Below are 21,038 nucleotides of genomic sequence, written 5' to 3'. Positions count from 1 at the left end.
TTTCAAATGTAAACTTACTGTTGTATGTGTAGGCTGCAAAGAAACTGCATAAACACTGAAGGCTATTGTTACCGCTGAACCACATTCAGTGGGTCAAAATAGCATGCATCTTTGCAAGCAGTTATTTGTGTTAAACTGTGAAATATCTCTTATAATAAATAAAGTCTGATTTTGGGGTCTTCATTCACAGGGAAACCTTTCAGAAAATAATTTGGCCTCATTTGACTTGATGTAAGCTGTTTACAGCCCATTTACCTACACTCTTCTACACTACTACAATTTTCATCATTTATAAGTCTATATTTTCTAACAGTTGGGTTTATTTTTTAATTAGTTTCCATATAAACCTCTAAAGACCGTGTCTCTTCAGATGTTTTGACATTCAGTTGGTTATATCGTTAGCTTCATAGCATAATTGCCTAAGTCATTTGACTAAGTCAATGACTTAGGCACTTATGCTATGAAGCTAACGATATACAGCAGGGAAATAAGGGTCTCTCCTGAACGCACCTTTGGTGTTTATTTGTGTACGTGAACGCACCATGAAACCGCTTTCCACGGGATGGATACGTCACGCACTCCCGATTGGTCTTAAAGCCGCCTCGCCAGATTCGATTGGATATTGACAGAAACGTCCCGGCTGTTTCCGGATTCCGCAGCAGGTTTCTCTTCCCATTGGTCCAGCGTGTCCGAGTGCAGAGAACAACAAACAAGATCGGGTGAAGACCGTCGGGATGGATGCAGGTAAGCGAGATTTTACAGGAAAATATGATATTTTACTCCCTTAGCAATCTCGTTAGAAGTTATAATGACTACAGCATCACTCTTTAACACCTGGCGGTGGCACTTCTGCTCTGCCGCTTTGGGATCAGCGTCGCCAGCTGGCAGCCTGCCTCGGTGACGCTAGCTGCTAAAGTGATGACTAAAGCTAACTGCTAATTATCGTTAGCTTGCTGCTACTGTTGCTAAATCTGCGGGATTCCCGCTTTGACAACTTGTGGTGTCATCACAAAACATTTATTAAGGTGTCGTTTCTTGTGATGCCATATGTTGTTCTAAATAGTTTGTCCTCTATACATCTTTGGACTTTTTAGCTAACGTTTTGTTACGCCCAAGATGAGCATCCCTGCTGATGCGCTGTCACCATCACATCGGTTATCAAGCTGCTGTTAGCCTGACTCTTGTTAGTTATGTGGGCAACACGTATTTTTAAAGCTCGGTGGGAATATTAAGGCATGTTAAGATATTTTCTAGTGTCTGATAACAGGTTTAATGGGAGTTTTATGCTGTTTTTAATAAGAACTCGATCATTTATTGATGTTTGTTACTGTTTTACTGAAGTTTATCTTGTCTTTGAGCGCAGTGTTTCCAGCTGCAGTGAGAAGCCTGAATCTAGCCTGTTATTGTGGTTGGACATTGACCATCCTCATCAAGTCTTTAGGGACAAAAATTAAATTTTATGTTTTTTTGTTATTCAGTTATTGAAAGTCCCTTAACAGTTCCTTGTATCTGCTCGTTTAATGTTTTTAGCTTTTAATGATAGAAACTCCCTCAGCAGCATTGTTAGCACTTGCTCCAAAATCACGCGGGTTAGGCAGAGAAATTTGTGCTCACTTATTATTAAACATCATGACCAAGTTTTATCTCTTGTGTTCAGGAAGTAACAGGTCGTTACTACCTTGTAACCCACTGTAGAACAAGTAGAGATATTTAAAATCCTTCATTGTATCAGCTATTAAATCCCTTAACTTTTGCAGTGGTCATTTAGAATAACTTGGTTTTATGATTGCTAATTTTTATACACATTTCTTTGTCAATCTATTATGTATTTTTTGTCCATCTTCTTCACTATTGCTATTTTGCAAGTAGGTTGTGTAGGTAAGTTGCAAATGAATTGCTTTTTTTGGATCAGTAAAATTATCTGACTCTGAGTTTAAAGTACGAGCACGGAAGAATCATTTTCAGACTGATGGATGAGTGTTTTTCACTGACTCAAGTGGCATGGCCTTTCAAAATAAAGTCCTCTCAATATAAAAGTGATCTCTCCATACCTGTCTTTCAAATATTGATTGACTTGCTGTCTCCAACTTTGTTTCACATTTAAAATGAAGCACCAGAGGCTTACAGGATCCAGATGGTACTTGCTCTTTGCTCCTAGCTCCCAGCAAGGCTGCTACTTCCAGAGTTTAATTCAGCTTCATACATTTTCTTGGTGGTTACTAGCTGCTCATGACTCAAAAGGCAGTTTTCTGGTTGTTTTAGAGGGTGTGCTAGATTATGCTTAGATAGGCTGGTTCAGATTGGGGTTAACTAAACAGGAAAAAACTTAATTGAGAATAATTTTTTTAGGGAATTTCGCTGTGCGTGTTATGTAAGCAGTGAGCAATCGTAAGAAGCAAATAGACAGTCGTTAACCACATTAACCTGACTCTAAACAAATACAGGTTATCCTGGTCTTGTGGCAGTGTTTTTCTTTCTTTCGACTGTTTCTTTTAGGAGTCCTCATGTTAGATAATCTACCTCCATCTCACACTGTCTTCCATCCACTTCTGTCACACCAATCATCTCCATGTCCTCTCTCACTACATCCATAAATCACATCTTTTGTCTTCTTCCTTTTTTCAGCCTTCTACATCTTTTGCCCACATATCTGTTGTCTCTCAACTGCACATGTCAAAAACCTTCACAGCCTTACTTTTACAGTTTGTCTCCCAACTGTGACATGTACGCTGCCCTTTTGATGTATGTGTTCCTAATCTCATCCATCCTGGTCACGCCCAATGAAAATCTAGCGTCTTCACATCTTCAGCTCTGCCACCTCCAGATCACCGGCCTGTTTTTTCATCAGTGCCACAGTCTCAAAACCATGCATCTCAGCAGGTCTCACTACCATCTTCTTAACCTTCCCTTTTGTTCTTTCTGCTACCCATTTGACATAAACCACTTCAGACACTTCTCCACCCACTCCGTCCTGCATGCACTCCCTTCACTTCTCTTGTGCACTGTCCATTGCTTTGGATTGCTGATCCTGTGCATGGCAGGCAGTCTGCAGAAGATTATATGTTGACTTAGAGAAGTTACTACAAACAAGAGATTTTTCCTGTAAAAATGGAGATTTTCCTTTCCGCTGTCACCAAGTGCTAAATCATAGTGGGTCGCCTGATTGCTGAGATTTTCTGTGTTATTGTGTGGTCTTTACCTTACAGTTTCACGTGCCTTGAGGCAAGTGTTGTTGGGATTTAGGTGCTATATAAATTGAATTGAATGGTTTGGATATTAAGTGCTTAAAGGCAGGACACTGCAACAAATGGGAACACTTGATTTAATCAGTTTCTTAAAAGCCCCCAAATTTTTGTTCCTGGATGTGGTTTAGAGTTCACTCCAGCAACTAATGGATACTCCATCTGAACTCCCTGAGAGATAGGTTCATGTTTATCAGCTGCAATAATTGGCCTGTGATAATGCTGGTGATCACCTGACATTTATTGACAAGTCTGAATATGGTCCTCACTCACATGCACTGCACAGCAAGAGATAAACCACCTCAGCTGTCAGCGTGTAAGCTGCCCGAGTTGAGTTGTGAAAACAGCTTTATCTTCCCTCAGACTCCTCCTCCTTTTTTTTTTTTTTTTTTTGCAGCTACCTTGACATACGACACACTTCGATTTGTTGAGTTTGAAGATTTTCCCGAGACCTCGGAGCCTGTGTGGATCTTGGGCAAAGAATACAATGCACTCACAGGTGGGACTTGAATCTTCTCGCATGAAAATTTCAATACCTACGAATAGAGCTGGGCGATAGAACGATAACGATATGTATCGCGATATAACTTTTACTCGATAGAGAAATTAAACTATCGCGATAGACTTCACCGCTCTTGTCCTCTTAAAAAAAAAAAAAAAAAAAAGGGTCAGCCAATACAAATTAAGTAGCGCAGAGCCGAACCAATCACAGCCGCAGCGTCACGTCGCGTGACTTGTTATGTACAGCACAAGTGCCAAGCCGCACGTGTGTTTGTTTGGGAAGCAGCCAGCGGGTAATGGAGCCAGCGCGTAATGGAGGAAATGAGTGTGCCGACTAGAAAAATCAACCGAGCGTGACCGAAGAGAAAACAGATGATGGTTCCAACGCCGGAGAGATTGTCGAACGGAAGAGCCATAGAAGCTCCGTAGTGTGAAGGTATTTCGGCTATTTCAAGTCTGACAAAAAACAGAGTAGCGTGCACTGTAAATTGTGCCGAAAGCAAGTCTGGAAATACAATAAACTGGTGCATGCGTCACACTGTGCGCCACGTTATTGTTTCGGTGAAATGAATTTCTACAATACTGTTAATTCTACTCTCTGCAGTGTTTAAATGCTTACATATACACACAGTTACTGTCCCTCCACACATACGACTCGGTTCTGCTTCTATGCCCCAGCTTTGTTTACTTTTTCCCACCGAGGCTTCTAGACTTCTGATTGGCCAACATTTCTGCACGGTTAGGAATCTAGCGCCACCTGCTGCTTTGGCATGTTCATAGCAGTGTTTTCCTTCATTTCTGCCTTTATGTGTGGACGGGATTATTTTTTAAAACGAAAACAGAAAATCTCAGTTTTCAAAAATACCCGTGTACGTGTGGACGTAGCCTCAGTCTCTGACTGGAAGCGCTAATTCGTCATTCGGCTTTTGTCAGACTAAAGTAACTGTTAAAACTGTTTGAAAAGCTAAGCTATACAACAAGGAGAGATTGAGAATTTCCTTTTAGTTCTCAGTTTATTTGATATTGACAAAAGTTAGTCAGTTTTGTCTGTTCTTCTGTAAAACAAACTAAGATTTATTTTTAGAATTAATATTTTGTTTCTAAGTGGAATTGACAATTTAGTCTGTTTCGTTTGTTCCATTTTGAAACTTAAACGCTTTAGCGACTGCCTTTTGTGTAGTTTGTAATATTTGCCTTTATTTATCTGAAAAAGTCTCATGTTCCTTAAGTACATCTACCCTGTTGAACTTATTATGGGAAATAAATATTTAAATAAAAACAAGCTGCTGATTATTTCACATTTTACTTGTGAGCAACGGCACATTTAAATCTTACAAATATAGTTATTTGGCTTATATCGTGATATATATCGTTATCGCCTGAAATGAAAAAAACATATCGTGATATGAAAAAATCTCGTATCGCCCAGCTCTACCTACGAAACACATCACAAAGTCAGCCACTCTGTTTTGTCATTATGATGTGGATATGTTGTAATATGCCGATGTCTGTATTGTAGAGAAAGATGAGATTTTATCAGATGTCACTTCACGCCTGTGGTTCACATACAGAAAAAACTTCCCACCGATTGGTCAGTTCTGGTCTTTTGTCACACATTTCTAATGTGACCTCTGGCTATCAAAAGGCGTTATGGGTGACCCATGAATCTGTTACAGGGGGGACCGGACCAACATCAGACACGGGGTGGGGATGTATGTTACGGTGTGGCCAGATGATTCTGGGCGAGGCCTTGGTGTGCAGACATTTAGGAAGAGGTAAGGCGGACTTTATCTCTGCGTGGCACCAACAGCCCGTCTCCAGTGAATTGAAACGAGGCTTGTTTTTGACAGATTTCATAACTGACCTTTTTGTTTTCAGATTGGAGATGGGCCAAAGGCCAGAAACAAAGAGAGGAGTACATCAGTCTTCTCAACGCCTTCATCGACAAAAAAGACAGCTATTATTCCATCCATCAAATTGGTAAGTAGTGAGCTTCAAACCATTCCAGTTACACCAAGGCTTGAGTGAAAGACTTCACAGGAAATTCTTCTTCTGTTCTTATTAAATGCTGCAGCTCAAATGGGAGTTGGAGAGGGAAAGCCTATTGGCCAGTGGTATGGACCAAACACAGTTGCCCAGGTTCTAAAGTAAGTACAGGAAAGTACCACAAGGGTCCATTGTGGACTTCACGCAAACACACAAAGCCAAAATGAGCAAGAAATCCCCGCATTTTGAAAGCTGGAACAAAGGAATTACTGGCTCTGTGCTCTGTAAATTAAAGATTAAAGCTGTGCTGTGCAGCATTTTTGTGAGCAAACAACAGTTTTTGTGTTCAGCATTTCTCTTAAGCACACATTATTTGTGTCTTTAAGGCCTTAAACATTTTTAGTGCATTTCTGCTGCTCTCAAGTTTATGGGGTAATTCTTGACTTGCTACTTGTTGGTCTTTAATCCATTAGCATTTTCTGGACTATAGTTTTTCTGCTCATCGGTCAGCCATTTATTTTCATTTTTCAGACATTTATCACTACTGCAGGAAAATCGAAAAGAATCCTGGTAAGAACAGGAAAAAAAAAAAGCTGAGTAAAAACCCCCAATGAAATATCCCACTCTGATATCACTTAGTGTGCAGCATACCAGTGTGGTATTTTTATTATTTGCAATTCAAATTCCTTTAAGTTGACTTTTATATGTAACACCAGCTAAAATAGTTCCTTACAATTAGTTCTAGAAAAAAAATTCCTTTTTTCAGTAAACATCTAAATTTAAATGTAATTTTTTTTTTTTTTTTACCCCCCCCCCCCCCCCCCCCCCCCCCCCCCCATAGTTTTCTTACGGTGAATGGCAAGCTGCACATAAATACTAGCAGTCTCCCAATGGATGCTGATTGGTTGGTTAATCATTTCTAACATGAAGTACCCCTTTGGTGTACATTTTCCAAACAAATAAACATACTGCCGGTCACCAGGTCTACCCGTTGATGTCTGAACTTGACCTTGAGTTCAAGGTCACCAGTATTTGTACTGGTTTGAGATTTTTCATAGATGCACCTGCCTTTCAAAGTCCTACATCGACTTGTTTTGGAGATATCTCATTCACAACTTTGGTGTCCACGCCACTTGCCCAGCGGGGTGACGTCTATACCCCATAACCCTTTTATGTCTGAGGGGTAACTCATATGGATGTAAAAGAAAGCGCTGATTCGGATTGTCAAAAGTGTTGCTGTCAGGAGTTTGCTGCTAAAGTGAATTACGGTGCTGTGACATCACATATAGTCTCAGAATCGTATTTCACGCTAATCAAAACCCAAAACACAAAAACGTTAGAAACACGGAACCACCATGTTTTGAAACTTGATGAAAAATTTCCTGTTTGCCCCATGAAATTTACACCTCCATCAGACTGGCTCACAAACCTCCCAGTGGACCAGGAAGTCCAGAGGGTGGGCAGTTCTCTAGTGTTTTGGAGCGCTGGGGTAAAATTAAAACGTGTGACTGTGCTGTTTTGCTTTCAGGAAGCTGGCGGTGTTTGATACGTGGAGCAAAGTAGTTGTACACGTGGCGATGGACAACACTGTGGTCATCGAGGAGATCAGTGAGTGCAGCTGTGTTGCAACTGTGGACTGTTTACACAGTTCCTGTTTGACCAAATCTAACAGTTTCTGTGTGTAAACATCTACAGATTGATATGAGTCTCTGCAAAGAAACCAAGTTCATCCAAAGACAGAGTTATGCTGCTACTTAATTTACCAGTAGCAGCATAACTCTACACAGACCTAATTTGTATCTGGTGTAGTTTTCCTTCACTGTAATGTACTGGCAGCATGGTCGACAGTAATCTGAGTAATTTTCTGGTTTTTGTGATCATTTTTCTGTAGAGCGCCTTTGCATGCCCTGGCTGGATGCTGCAGGAGCCTATGGAGAATCGGAGGGAGTTGGGGAGCTTAATGGATGCCTGGAGGGAGCGTGTGCCATGGCTGAGGAGGAGACGGCGCTCTGGAGACCTCTGGTACTGCTCATCCCCCTCAGGCTGGGCCTGAGCGATATAAATGATGCCTACATTGATACCCTCAAGGTGAGAAACTAGCATGTACAGCATAATGACACAACTAATTCTGTGAGTAGTTATGGCCACTGTATCATGAAAAATGAGCACTGTCAGTGCAGATGTGATTTGCAAAATGGGAAAAATGACAGATAACCACAAAGAAATGACATAATGACGAACTGTAGAATGTGAGGCATTTAGAAATCAGAAATCCAATACTGTTAAGGAGAATCACACATGAAGGAAGTAGCAGCGTAGAGACCTTAGAAATCAATGACACTGAGCCCAGACTACAGCTGATATAACTGTTGGTGAATTAAAGTGGGCTCAGGCAAAACTATTCTAAACTACAAGGCAAGGGAAATGACAACCAATGAGAGCAAATGATACAGTTGACTGACACGCAACAGCTTGGTACACACATTTACAGACGGTTACCTAGGCAACTGGAGCCTGGAGCAAGTGTGACCAACCACCAGTCAGAAAGTCATGCAGGATGTTTGTCTTTGGATGCTCTTTTATGTTAGTGACCAGGAAAATAACTATTTAAAAGTTACGACAGTCTGAGCATGTAGTGTCCTCGGCTTTTCAGTCAGATAATGGATGTAGTCTCCGTGTGCCTGACTTTTATCCGTACTAAAACTCTAAAAGGGTTGTGGGTAGTGCAGATGCCTGTTTGGGAACAAGATAAATAATTCATCAGCAGTGCCAAGATACAAAAGTATTCAAAAGCAGCTTCTGCTAATTTAAATCTCTATCCACTTCCAGAATTACAAGCCACTTCCACAGATTCAATAATCTCAGTGCTGTAGAATTTATGTACGGCCTCCCACTGCCCGCTTCTCAATCCCAGCGTCTAACACATGGAGTAAAAAGCACATCTCTGTTCAGCTGAAACGGAAATAAAAAGCTTCATTATTAATTTAATGACCCCTCATGACTGACAGCATTATGGGATCAACAATGCAAGAACGGTACCTGAATAAAACTCCCGTTAAGTTATCATAGATTTTAATTTAGGGAAAGGGATTTTAAGGAGACATTCAGTGCCAGCATGGTGTATATATATATATATATAAGCCAAATTCAGCCACAGCTGGGGTGAGATAAACCCTCTTGTCTCTTTTCACAGCAATGCTTCATGCTGCCTCAGTCCCTTGGTGTTATTGGGGGAAAACCCAACAGTGCCCATTACTTCATTGGTTATGTCGGTATGTCTAGTCTCTGTGTTTGTGAAATAAACTGTGCATTCTAAACAGCTCATGTTCATCATGTGATTCTTTTTTTTCCTTCTCTTCTTAAACACCTTCATTAAGTTACCCGCTTGGGTCTGAACACGTGTTTTTGTCCCCAGGAGAAGAACTCATCTATTTAGACCCACACACCACACAGCCTGCAGTGGAGCCGTCTGAAGACAGTCAGGTCCCCGATGAGACGTACCACTGCCAGCACCCACCCTGTCGCATGCACATCTGTGAACTGGACCCATCCATCGCAGCGGTAGGACTGCCAGGGAGAGTTTGACAGTGCAGAGCTCTTAGAACAGTCTTCGTCTCTTAGACCAGCGGTCCCCAACCTTTTTTTGCGCCACGGAGCAGTTTATGTCTGACAGTATTTTCCTCCGTACAGTAAAGAGGATAATAAAGGGGAAAACAGATTACCCACTTACTAAAGAAAAAGATCCATAGCTGAACCTTCCATTAGGTTAACAAATGTTAACAGATCTCATCCCAAGTTTGTCCAGCATTTGTTGGAAAGTATGAAAGAGCCTGATAAGGTAGTGGAGGCATGTAAAGAGCTAGTGGAATAACGATGGGCTTGGAAAAAATGTCATACTGTGTCCAGATGCTGCCAAAGACCTTTCAGAAGTGCCTCCGGCTGATACAACAATCAACAGAACAACATATCGGATGACACACAGGCTGTTGTGTGCAGATATGAATATTAATAGTTAGACATAAATGTGTTTTCTGTGCTCTTCCAGGGTTTCTTCTGCAGAACAGAGGATGAGTTTGATGACTGGTGTATGCGCATAAGAAGGGTGTGTCTCTCTCTGTCTGTAACATTAATTTTTGTTTATTACAACTTAATAAAGGCATCGCTGTGTTTTTGGAATATCGCAAAAATAATTGTCCTTGTCTTGTAGCTGTCCTGCAACAGAGGGACCCTGCCTATGTTCGAACTCGTAGACAGCCAGCCCTCTCATATGGTCAGCGTGGACACCCTTAACCTTACTCCTGGTAAATATACTGCAAATTATTTTCTTAAATATGCTAAAAACGAATTAAACTCTGTGAGGGGAGTGTTGTAGCTACTCTTTAGCTCTTTCTTTTGGGAGAAAAAAAAGCAAGAGGACGTTTTGGTAAGAAAAGTTAGTTTTTGATGGGCGTTAACAAAAAACCCCCCAAACAAAAAATGTTTGTTTTTTTGTTTTTTTACCCCCCTTTAAGAGGGGGGCCAGTGGCAATAATGCTATACTGATTGGTCGTAAAGCTCACCAAACAAGAAAATGCATGACAGCAAGGAAGATGTGTGAATCCCCCCTAAAGATAAATAAAACACTGTTTCTGGAGTCTTAACTCACAGAGTTAATAAACATTAATTTAAAATTTTCTTTAAAATTTTCCTTTGCAGATTTCTCAGACTCAGACAGGTTGGAGCGATTCTTCGATTCAGAGGACGAGGAATTTGAAATCCTTTCCCTGTGACGAACATAACGAACAATGATTTGCTGTTCTCGATGGCGGACGGAAGATTCACCGTGTCTTCTCTGAATCAGAAGGGAAGCCTGAGTGAAGGAACGTGAACTGGAAAACTCTTGAGCCAGTCCAGCTCCAGTGGTGTAGTCAGTGTGTGGCACACAGCCTCCGAATGCTCCATCATTGAGACTGCCTGAGGGAGGGGAGGGAAGGGGTGTGGAGGGGAGCTGTAGCAGGAGCTCAGGATAAATTCTGTATGCACATCTTCACATACACGTGTTTCCATTTAAGTCTTAACACTTTTAAATGTTTCTTCTGAAGTGATATGGTGCCTTTCCCTGACTCCATTAGTAAAATTGCCATAACAGTTTTATGTTGTGTAGAAACACGGTGCGGTCATGATGCCCACGGCTTACGCGGTTTGTCACTAATAACTGACGTCTGTAACAGCCTGTAACGAAACCAAATTTAGTCAAATCTGAAGACAAGTTGTCTTAGTTGTATCCTCGCCAAGTCTGAAACATATACACTCATCCATTGGAAGATTATTTATTTAATCAAAGCAGTATATAGGCAGGTGACAGAACAATAGTTATGTAAAAGAATGAAAAAAGCAAAAATAAAAAGAGCTGAATTTCAATTTGTATAGCTCTCTTGACTTGTACAAGTGTGGGACGTAATATTTTACTCAAGTAAACGTGTGGGATGAAGTTTGTGGGGTGCAGGAGAGGACTTTAGTTTTGAAGAGTTTCACTCCAGAGCTCTCCGAGCGGCAGGTTCTGTGCTTTGTTGATGGCATTGAGGCTGTGGGCTGTGATGTCTTTGTGAACATTTTCAATATTCTGTGCTGCATCGATCACCTGAGGAAGAAAATTTCGATAATTAGAACAAATCGGCGACTTTAGTCTTTTTCCAGATAGTTTAACGTTAATAAGATGCAACGAAGAGACTGTGGAGGTGCTTTCACACAGGAGGCAGCATTGGAGTGCTTGCAGACACCGCTGCCACAGTTCAGCAAATATAAACTTGGACTGCACTAAAGTAGAAAGAAGACATCCAGCAGACAGAGTGGAAAAGTTCATATCAGAACCACAGGAGGAAAAGACTTCCTTGGAAACGGGTTTCCATCCAAATAGATGCGGCTGTGGAGTTTAACGGTGGTGAAGCTTTGCCTGTTTAGCTCTTTGCTCTGCAGCTCGCTGATTCTAGTAGTGAGCACAGCTCGGTGCATGATACGTCCTGTGTGAAAGCCCCATAAGAGAACCTCGGACTGCTTTCATAACTTTGTAAAAATGAAAACTATCCAAGAATTCACATTCTGAATTCTTATTTCTAGAACAATAAATAACACTAGGCCCAAGATAAAGTAAGATAAAGCATACTCTCATTGTTCACAGTATTTATTCACTTCAGTCATTGCAGTGCAAGTCAAGCTTTATACTCTCACCAACACCTGTCAGTGTGGAGTGGACCTGATGAAGACAGGTGGAGTAAAATAACCCTGGAGGTGGTAACATGATACATTACTGTATGTGATGGCACAGACTGATCAGGAAAAGGAAGCCAGTGCAACTATAAAGACATGAAGAAAAGCTGTTGGTGTCGCAGGCACGAAATAGAGTTTAGGCGGTGCTTTGCAGCTGACAGGTGGCACCTGATCACACAGATATCGGCCCGATGCATCCCCGTTTTAAACATCCTGTCGGAATAAATCTTCCATTCAGGCTTCCCTCATACCTGCCAGTTTACTGTCTGATCCTTCATCAGCTGTTCAAACCGCTGTTGCACTGTTCTTTGGAAGACGCTCGTCTCGTATCTCTCTTGCCCAAACTGTCCTCTGAGAGCAGCCTCGGCCGGGTTCAGCTGCAGAAACATTACGAGGTCTGGCTTTGGCAGTCCCACATCAGGCTGCATGCACCAGTCCAGGCGGAAGCCCTGAAGAAGACAAAAAACCTCCATCTGTCACGCTCGACTGCATGTTGCAATACCGAACTGATGGATGGAGTTTGAAAAGCAGAATAAATGCACTTACCGGCTTAGCGCTGGTGAAAGCAACTCCAGAGAAAGCATACCTGTCTACAACCAGAGTGATGCCTTGCTCCAGCTTCTTCTTCATTAAAGGCCTGTGGATTAGAATCTGTTAGGCTGTGTAAAGACTTAAAGGAAATGAAACAAAAATGTCAGCACATTTGATACAACCAGCAGTGTTTGCTGTCGTGTTTGCCAATCAGTCCATTTGCACTTAAAAAACTGGAGAAGGAACCAATGCAAATAATTAAAAAAAAGCGTGAAACTGAACTCACCACTATGCACTTTTAAGGACCTGTGATTTATAACATTCATAGCATGAAGTAAAAAAAATGAACATGGCTTATCTAATTGTACTAAACTTGCTGTAAAAAAATAAATCAGCTGATTCTGAGGTGGGAAGCACTAACTGATTTTTTTCATAGAATGATTTTACTTTTTAGGAAACCTTAAAAATGTGATATTGATTTAGGAAATATTTAGTTGTGCATCAATAAACAGAGTCCGTTCAGCCATAAGGCTCAAAGCCTGTGTTACAGGGTCTCAAACCATTTTAATTCACGTGCCACAGGCAGCCCAGTTTGATCTCAAGAGGATCAAACTGCTACAATTATCTGCAAATCATGACTTTTCTTTTAGTAAGTGTACATTATTTAAAAAAAACAAATTCACACGTAATAAGCTATTGATTCATAAAATTCACAATGAACTTTCTGGGGTGTCCTATAAAAACTAACATCTGAGTTTTTCTACACAAAAAAAAAAAAAAATGCTACTGAAATAAATTAAACAAAGCCATCAATACAAATCACTGGGTTTCTGCTTTGTTAGCGTTTTGCTCAGAATTTGTCCCTTCATTTTTTTTTAAAAGAAAGACAAGATCAGAAATCTTTGCTCCGTCTTCATCCACCCGTTTGTCTGCTTTAGGTTTTACACCTGACATTAAAACACTCGTCCAGCTGCTGATCACACTGTTGGGTTTTATTAGCCTGGTGTCTCCAGTTGAGCCAGACCATTAGTGTTTAGGCAAAGACATTTTGTTTTACACATATGCAGGTGTTACATTCTGTAAAATGCATTATATATGATTAAAATAATTTAACTGCAATAAGTATACACCTTTCATATAAATATATTCTATAACTTAACTATTTTCTTTAGCCCACATAATTATATATTTCAGTTACATAAAACATGTGAATTTTGATTTTATGTAGTGTATAGCCTATATAATAAAAATTAATGTAGCCCAATAACTATAAAAACCAGAAAGCTACAGAACATGGGGCGGTTCATTTACAATCACAAGTCTAACTTACGTTTCATAGTCATTTTTATATCAGAAATAATCTGATTGTTTTGTGCTTGAATGTAAACAAAATGCCAGAAATCTGCACTGTCATCAACACATTTATCACCAAACATTTAAACCTAATATTTCATGTTTTATTAGGTTAACCCTCTGGGGTCCAGGGTATAACTGCCATTTTTTAATAACAGCTTGATCTTTTTTTGCCTTGCTTAGTTTGGTGTCATTATTTTCAGCACAACCTCACATGTCTGAATTTACAGTTATTTTTTCATTGCTATACTGTAATAATACATGTGATCTGAAATCACAAAAAAATATGAAATCAGAGTCAGCAAAAGTTTATTTTTTACTGTAAAAACCACAAACATGTTTAGTTAATTATTTTCATAACTTGAAATGCAAATTAAATTGTACATTTTAAAAACCTATGCACAAATTTTGTAAACAAAGACATTTACAGAACAATCAGATGCCACACAAATTGATTGTGCCAGTGAAGTAGTCTGTCTGCCACAAAACACCACAGGCCTGCAGGCCTGACAATATGCAGTATATTCAGTTTTAGAATTTATATTCAGTGTTAATTGTAGCTAGGCTCAAGGTGTTAATGCTAGCTTCTTTTAATAAACAACACTGTCATATGCAAATTTGTGGTGGCAAGAGGTGGCACCCCTGTAGATCCGCCCCTGTTTAAGACTGCATGAAGTAAACCTAAAGCACTGAAAAGTCCAAACATGGACTGCTTCCCATTTTCTCTGTATCATTCCTCCTGCAGTGCCTGTCATCAGAGTAACTTGGGAACGTGTCACTTCCTACATGTTAGCTCGAGGATCAGTCCACTGACACTGATTTGCAGCCAATAGGAAGCCGACCTCATTAAAGGTACTGAACACACCTGAGATTTTTTTTTTTACACAGATTTTCATTGGCACATATGTTCACACTAACGTAGAGAGTCTTACACCATCTCCCAGCGGTTTGCAGAGAACAACAAGTGCACCGTGTGGTCCTCCAAATCACTCTTGTTCTCCAGGTAAGCCCCAATCAGCTGTCCGATCGTCGTGGTCCTGTCTGCATGAAGAAAACCGCCCCGGGACAACACGTCAGACACGTTAAAGCCAGAGGAGAACTTTAAGCTCCTTCGGTGAAAAACGGAAAGCATTCTCACCGGGGAATCTCATCATCTCAGCCGGCCTGCCGCTCTGCTGCAGAGCTTGAACCAGCTTGCTGCACTGCGTGGTCTTCCCGGCCCTGTCCACCCCCTCCAGCACGATGAGCGCTCCTCTCTTACCCGCCATCTCCGACCACTGTCCGTCAGTGCTGCGGTGAACGTTGCAGAAACCACGAACAAACTGAAGCCAAGCCCTAGAAACAGACCTGTGCCCTATCACCATTTGCCGCCTTTTCCTAAAACAAAACGTCATCAAGGAAACACAATGACGCACTTCCTGTTTCACTTCGTCACGTTTCAGCCAGCCCATTAGCTCTCCGACTGCTGCCCTCTACTGTTTACCCATCATCCCCCTTCACAGATCATTTAGATTTTGCCTACAACACCGTGTAAATACTCCGTCAGTCTGTTTGAATTAGAATATCCAAGAAAAGCAAAAATGCAGGAAAGAAAACTCCTACAACTGCTCCAATATCTATGGAAAACTGCTCTCTACTTCCTTGGCTGTACTTAGAACTTCATACACTTAATCACAAGCAACAGTTATGCTGAATAAAACACGTTTTATTAGCACAGGGCAATTTACTGGCTGATTCACCTGTGAGTGTGCAGTGTCCCGAAGTTCGCTCTCAGATTGAAATCTCAACAAATCACAACAGCAATCTCCTTGAGATGCTTCATATTAGAGATTGATTTATATAAGGTAATAATACGGCGAAATAAGATGACAACCCCTCCTATAAGAGTTGGCGTTAACTCTCCAGGTATCTGATAGTCTGGATGTCGTTTTAAAAGATATTCCCAGATTTGGTGTTTTGATAATGGTGCTGGATAGCAAATAGACACAAAATGTCCCATAACTGTTTAGTTGTTTTTTAGAGCTGGAGGTCATAAAGACTATATATTTTTATTGTTTGCTATCCCTTTTTTGTCCCTTTGTGTCCGGTGGCACCCTGGAAGGGAACACTCCCATCAGGATGAAGGTGATCACTTAAAACTAATTCCAGCTAAATACCCACAGGTCCTGTAAAAGGTGATATTCAACACCTTTCTTTTTCTGATAGTATGGAGGGAAATAATCTGTTTCACTCCCTTTGACACGATGAATGAAATTAATCATTAATTCCTAGTTAAATAATTAGATATATATATATATATATATTTATTAAATTATAGCCTATTGATACGTTGGTTTGTTCTGTGAATGAACACAGCAAAAACAAAAGACCATAAAGCAGATGGGAGGGGGTGGAATAGGTTGTTTCCCATTAACAGAGACTGTCATGACAAGTTACTGTATTGTTAAAAATGTACTTAACTGCAATATATGTATGTATTTAACTTTAATATTTAACTGCACAACCACATGAGCACCAGATTTCATCCTTATGGGAAAATGATCTTTACAGCATTAGACACGTGTTACACTTTGCTCTTGTGACAGTGTTTCAGAGCATCTTTCAGTGCTGCCAGCACCATATCGACGTTCTCCCTGCTGCTGTTACATCCCATCAGTCCCACGCGGAGCACCTGGAAAACGACAAAAACATCCAATGTAAAACACACAGGCAGGAACAAATGTGTTTGGATGATGCATATTGGCACTCGATCATCATTTTCTCCTACCAAACCAACTGATGGTCCGAGCCCCCCAGAAATCTCCAGATTGTGTGTTTTCATTATGAAGCTTGTGATCTCTTTCCAGTCATATCCATAAGGAGCAACAATTGTAGTGACTGTTGGTAGCCTCAGACGCTGTAACAAACAGCTCATTATTTAATCTTATATAAGAAAGAGCTGCAAGCTTGATGTAAATTCCCATACAGATTATTATGATTATTCTAAAAACTTACCTTTTCTTTGACAAAAAGCTTGAGACCCATGCTCTCCAGGCCAGCATGGAAATATTCGGCTACCTTCAGATGTCGTTCCCATGAATTCTCCAAACCCTTAAAAAAATTGAATTATTGTTGGTATTCCAATCAAAGCAGTGGATAAATTAAATTTTGGCCTGATAACTGTTGGAGACTGTAGAAATATAACGATCCTAAAGTTGGTAGGATTAATTCTCTGAACATGATCATCAGTACAAGGCTGAAATATTTTAGCCTGCACAAAAGCCAAACATTTGTTCACTCATTAATTAATTATCTATTAATGAATTCATACACTACCGTGTGGCTGTTTTGACAAATTGCCCCTGACATCAACACTCTTGGGATCACTTAACCAAGTAAACCCCTCCACCATGGATCTAGAAAGCTGTGGTGGTTTGGGCATCTAACTACAAAAGCCACTTCCCTCTCCTCACCTGAGGAGGTGGCTGAGGGCTGTCTGATCATACCTGCTTAGACTCCTGTCCTGCAACTCAGACTGAGATAAGCAGGATAATAGATATTTTTCCCCCTCTATGGGATTCCCAAGACAGTTACTGAACCACATAGGATCCAGCTGCTTAACTGGAGCTTAACTGTATGGGCCATAAGAAGTGCTCAACTGGTGGGAGGTGTCTGCAGATTTCCTCAACAAACTGAGTTCTGCATCTGCAAAGTTCTGACTGCTGCAGCTGGACTAATTATTCTCTCTTTTTTGATTCAAGAAAAGTGAGGGGTCTATATTTCGCATTCACTCTGCAACTCATCTGTTTAATAAAAGTCAGGATTTTAATTGAAAATGTGACATTTGCTTAGTGACACCAAATGTTTTAGCTGCAGTGCTTTTATCTCAGGTTTCCACAGAGGAGATACGCTCTGTTTCCATTACTGTATTCTGTGCTTCATTAGTTAATTGCATAAAATGTTAAAACTGCAGGCTCATGAACCCTTTTAATTGCTAGACATGTCTCACCTCTTCAACAAGGACAGACAAACTTTCCCTCAGAGAGTAAAAAGCAGTGACAGGACCTGTGTGGTGATATCTATGAAAAGAGACAAAGCAATACCAAATGATCTTAGTAATAGGTTAAAAGTGAGCCTGAAACACGGTCCAGTCTGCAGAGAAAGTCTTACACTCTTGATGGCTTTCCATCACATCCCCAGTAGTTTGCCAGCCAACTCAAATCCAAGTAAAATGACACAGGCTTTGTCCTTCGGCTGAAGATTTTTTGGCTGTGGATAAATTTACCTTTAAATACTTATGGTACCCTATTATTCTGAATGAATAAAAATGATAAAAATGTGCAGTTCTTACCATGCTCTCTCACTGAAGGAAATCGGTGCTGTACCTGGTGGAGCATTCAGAACCTTTTGGGAGCCTGTATACAGGATATCTATCTCTAAAAGTACAAACATCGACAGAAAAATCCACATATATTATTTCATAAAATAAAGACTGGAAACATCTGGCAGGATTTTTCAGTGCACCTTGCTGGTCCATGTAAACAGGGGCTCCTCCAATTGATGCCACAGAGTCAACAAGAAACAGGCAGTTATACCTGCAAGCAAATCACAAAACACCTATATCATCTGTCTAGCTGCAGATGTGGTGATGGCAAAGTGCTGTGTCTTACTTATGGCACAGCTGTCCGATGCCATCTAAAGGATGCAAGACTCCCGTAGAAGATTCTCCGTGTGCCACAAAGAGCAGCGCAGGTCTGTGTTTGGATAAAGCCTGCGGTGAGATAACAGTGTGATTACACAAGTGGCAGCAGTGACAGAAATGATTAAAGTAGCCTGATAACTGGAGCATCAGGAAACAATACCTTTTCCATCTCTTCAATAGTGAAGCAGCCACCAGGAGGAGCCACTATAGTGTTTACTCTCGCACCTGCAGGTTTGATACACATGCGTTTTTCTTAATTAACTGTTTTTTTTAATTACACCAATGAAAGCCACCTTAAAAAGACAGCAGCAGTAATACTCTGTATTTTTATCATCAAATCCTGTGGAAAGACCTATGGGAGATTATTTAATTATGTTCCACAATGCTCCGTTATTTTCCTAAAAGTCAGTATAATGCACTGCCTGACATGTTCGTTACTGTGGACATGCTGCAAATACTAGAGCAGCTAATGAGTATTCACCATAGACTGCATATATGGCTCATGGTTCCCTTATTGTATGACCTCAGTAAAAACCTTTCTCAGGAGATTATAGGTTCAGCTGCTAGCACAACATTAAGTTAATGTTTTAAACAGCTATGATGGCGTCTGTGAAAATGTTCAGCTTGACTTGCAGTGTGCTTTGGTGTCATGCATGTTGTGCCTGTCACAATTTGTGTAACCTGGAACTCACACAATGGCCCGGGTGGAGGCACAGTTGCGTGAGAGAGACAGTTTCTTAGGCGATTTCAGAGATTAGCAGATGGCACACATCAACTTTGCTGTACATTTGGAAAAGGCGTAAGGCGAAAGTATTCCACAGCAAAAGCTCTTTTTGAACAGTGCCCATCTGTTGTAGGAAATTATATTTTTGAATTTGGTTATCTTCCAGGATTTGTTAGGTACAAATGATACAATGAGCCTTACCTATCCTCTCTGCCATCTCAGCTGCTCTCTCCCCCCAGATTCCATTCACAGCTACAAGCACGCTTTCCCCGGGCTCCACTGCATTGAAGATGGCGCACTCCATAGCACTGTGGCCGGTGCCACTCACAGCTAGAGTCATTTTGTTTTGAGTCTGGAACATATACTGGATCCCACTCTTGATGTCGTTCATTATCTGTAATTGAAAAAGTTTGGTGTAACGAGTAGCGATCTATCTGATGTTAGAACCATTCCCAATCTTTGTCTAGCACAGACAGCATGCAACCCAAATATAGATCCTAGTCATTGGTGTTAAACCTCTGAAGTTACCTCGAATATCTCTGGATGCATGTGTCCAATGACAGGGTTAGCACCAGCCTCCAAGATCCGTGAAGGGACGTTTGAAGGTCCCGGTCCAAACATGTGACGATAGGGAACAGTCAGAGGTTTCTGCAGGCATTTTGGTGGCGGTACAGAGATGGACGACATCTTCCCAGCAGTGTAACAAGCAAAACAAAACCGCAAAGAGCCGTGGAACCAGAGAAACCACACCTCAGCTTAACACACCTCTCTTTCTGACCAGTGAGCACCACAGGTCAGAAGACCATCATAACATGTTCTGCTTTTATCTTTCTCTTCTTATGTCAACACTTGTTGGTCTCTCTGTGTAATGAGCTCGTGTAGTTTGATTTGTTCTCATTTTTCAAGATAAGCAAGTGATCCTGCATGTCCCGAGATGTTAATCATTGACCACCAACTGAGTCTCAGGTTTAACTATTAAACTGCAGTGTTCCTAAAACATTAACAGAGTTTGTTTGCTAAAAAAAATTCACTTTGTAAGATGATATTTTAAATGCATTAATGAACCTTAATTAAATCTATTACATCTCGGGTCATTAAGAACCCAACAATTCTCTCATAAGGAAATAGTTGATGAGGAGAAACTCATTTTTAACAGGATGAAATCTCCTGTTAAAACAAGACTCACAGTGGACAGCCTTCTACTTTTAAATATCCTAGGAACCACAATCAAATCAGCAGTCTGTGAGTAAAGTGCTCTATTGGGAGAGTATGGCCCTTTAAGATTTGTCATTATTCAAGACCTTGTATGTGAGGAGAAGGATTTTAAATTAGATTCTGGATTTAACAGGGAGCCAATGAAAGGAAGCCCATATGGGAGAAATATGCTCTCACTTTACTCCCTGTCAGTCCTTTCACTGCAACATTTTGGATCATCTGAAGGCTTTTCAGGGAGCTTTTAGGACAACCTGATAATAATGAATTACAGCAGTCCAGCATAGAATTAATAAATGCATGAGCTAGTTTTTCAGCGTCACTCTGAGAAAGGATGTTTCTAATTTTAGAGATAGTGCACAGATGAAAGCTTTTGCTTGAGTATTCTTTTGAAGTAAATATGCGGCATCGTAATTACATTTTTCTGTGCAGTTAAAATGCTAAAGTTCAGCAGAAGTTTTAGTTTTTTAAATGACCCTTAGGCCAGTTTTTGTTTTCCATTATTATGAGGTCAATAACTTTTTAACCATCACTCAGTGTTGGGGGAAAACTCTATTTCTCC

The 21,038-nt window shown here is 40.6% G+C and overlaps 3 protein-coding genes across 3 annotated transcripts; 1 reads left to right on the top strand and 2 right to left on the bottom strand.

Moving 5' to 3' along the window:
• Positions 1-653: 653 nt before the first annotated feature.
• On the top strand, positions 654-11,033 carry atg4b (autophagy related 4B, cysteine peptidase). Its single transcript, XM_085397571.1, has 13 exons — positions 654-744; positions 3,640-3,741; positions 5,263-5,334; positions 5,420-5,518; positions 5,622-5,723; positions 5,818-5,890; positions 7,258-7,337; positions 7,621-7,817; positions 8,923-9,001; positions 9,145-9,290; positions 9,775-9,831; positions 9,937-10,030; positions 10,425-11,033. The coding sequence occupies exons 1-13, from the start codon at positions 735-737 to the stop codon at positions 10,496-10,498; spliced, it is 1,185 nt and encodes a 394-aa protein (XP_085253697.1). The 5' UTR covers positions 654-734; the 3' UTR covers positions 10,499-11,033.
• dtymk (deoxythymidylate kinase (thymidylate kinase)) lies at positions 11,025-15,505 on the bottom strand. The gene is made up of 5 exons (XM_085397573.1): positions 14,998-15,505; positions 14,792-14,900; positions 12,522-12,612; positions 12,227-12,424; positions 11,025-11,349 (listed from the first exon to the last, which is right to left on the bottom strand). The coding sequence occupies exons 1-5, from the start codon at positions 15,308-15,310 to the stop codon at positions 11,224-11,226; spliced, it is 837 nt and encodes a 278-aa protein (XP_085253699.1). The 5' UTR covers positions 15,311-15,505; the 3' UTR covers positions 11,025-11,223.
• A 770-nt stretch (positions 15,506-16,275) lies between these two features.
• On the bottom strand, positions 16,276-20,171 carry agxta (alanine--glyoxylate and serine--pyruvate aminotransferase a). The gene is made up of 11 exons (XM_085397572.1): positions 19,793-20,171; positions 19,466-19,658; positions 18,701-18,765; positions 18,509-18,609; positions 18,363-18,433; positions 18,190-18,274; positions 18,009-18,107; positions 17,848-17,917; positions 16,854-16,949; positions 16,627-16,755; positions 16,276-16,530 (listed from the first exon to the last, which is right to left on the bottom strand). The coding sequence occupies exons 1-11, from the start codon at positions 19,949-19,951 to the stop codon at positions 16,423-16,425; spliced, it is 1,176 nt and encodes a 391-aa protein (XP_085253698.1). The 5' UTR covers positions 19,952-20,171; the 3' UTR covers positions 16,276-16,422.
• Positions 20,172-21,038: the final 867 nt, after the last annotated feature.

Source organism: Rhamphochromis longiceps, linkage group LG23, assembly GCF_057381845.1.
Source record: "Rhamphochromis longiceps isolate RC_006_pf linkage group LG23, R_longiceps_female_GT1.1, whole genome shotgun sequence".
NCBI classification, from domain to species: Eukaryota; Metazoa; Chordata; class Actinopteri; order Cichliformes; family Cichlidae; genus Rhamphochromis; species Rhamphochromis longiceps.
This window is presented reverse-complemented; position numbering and strand designations above follow the sequence as displayed.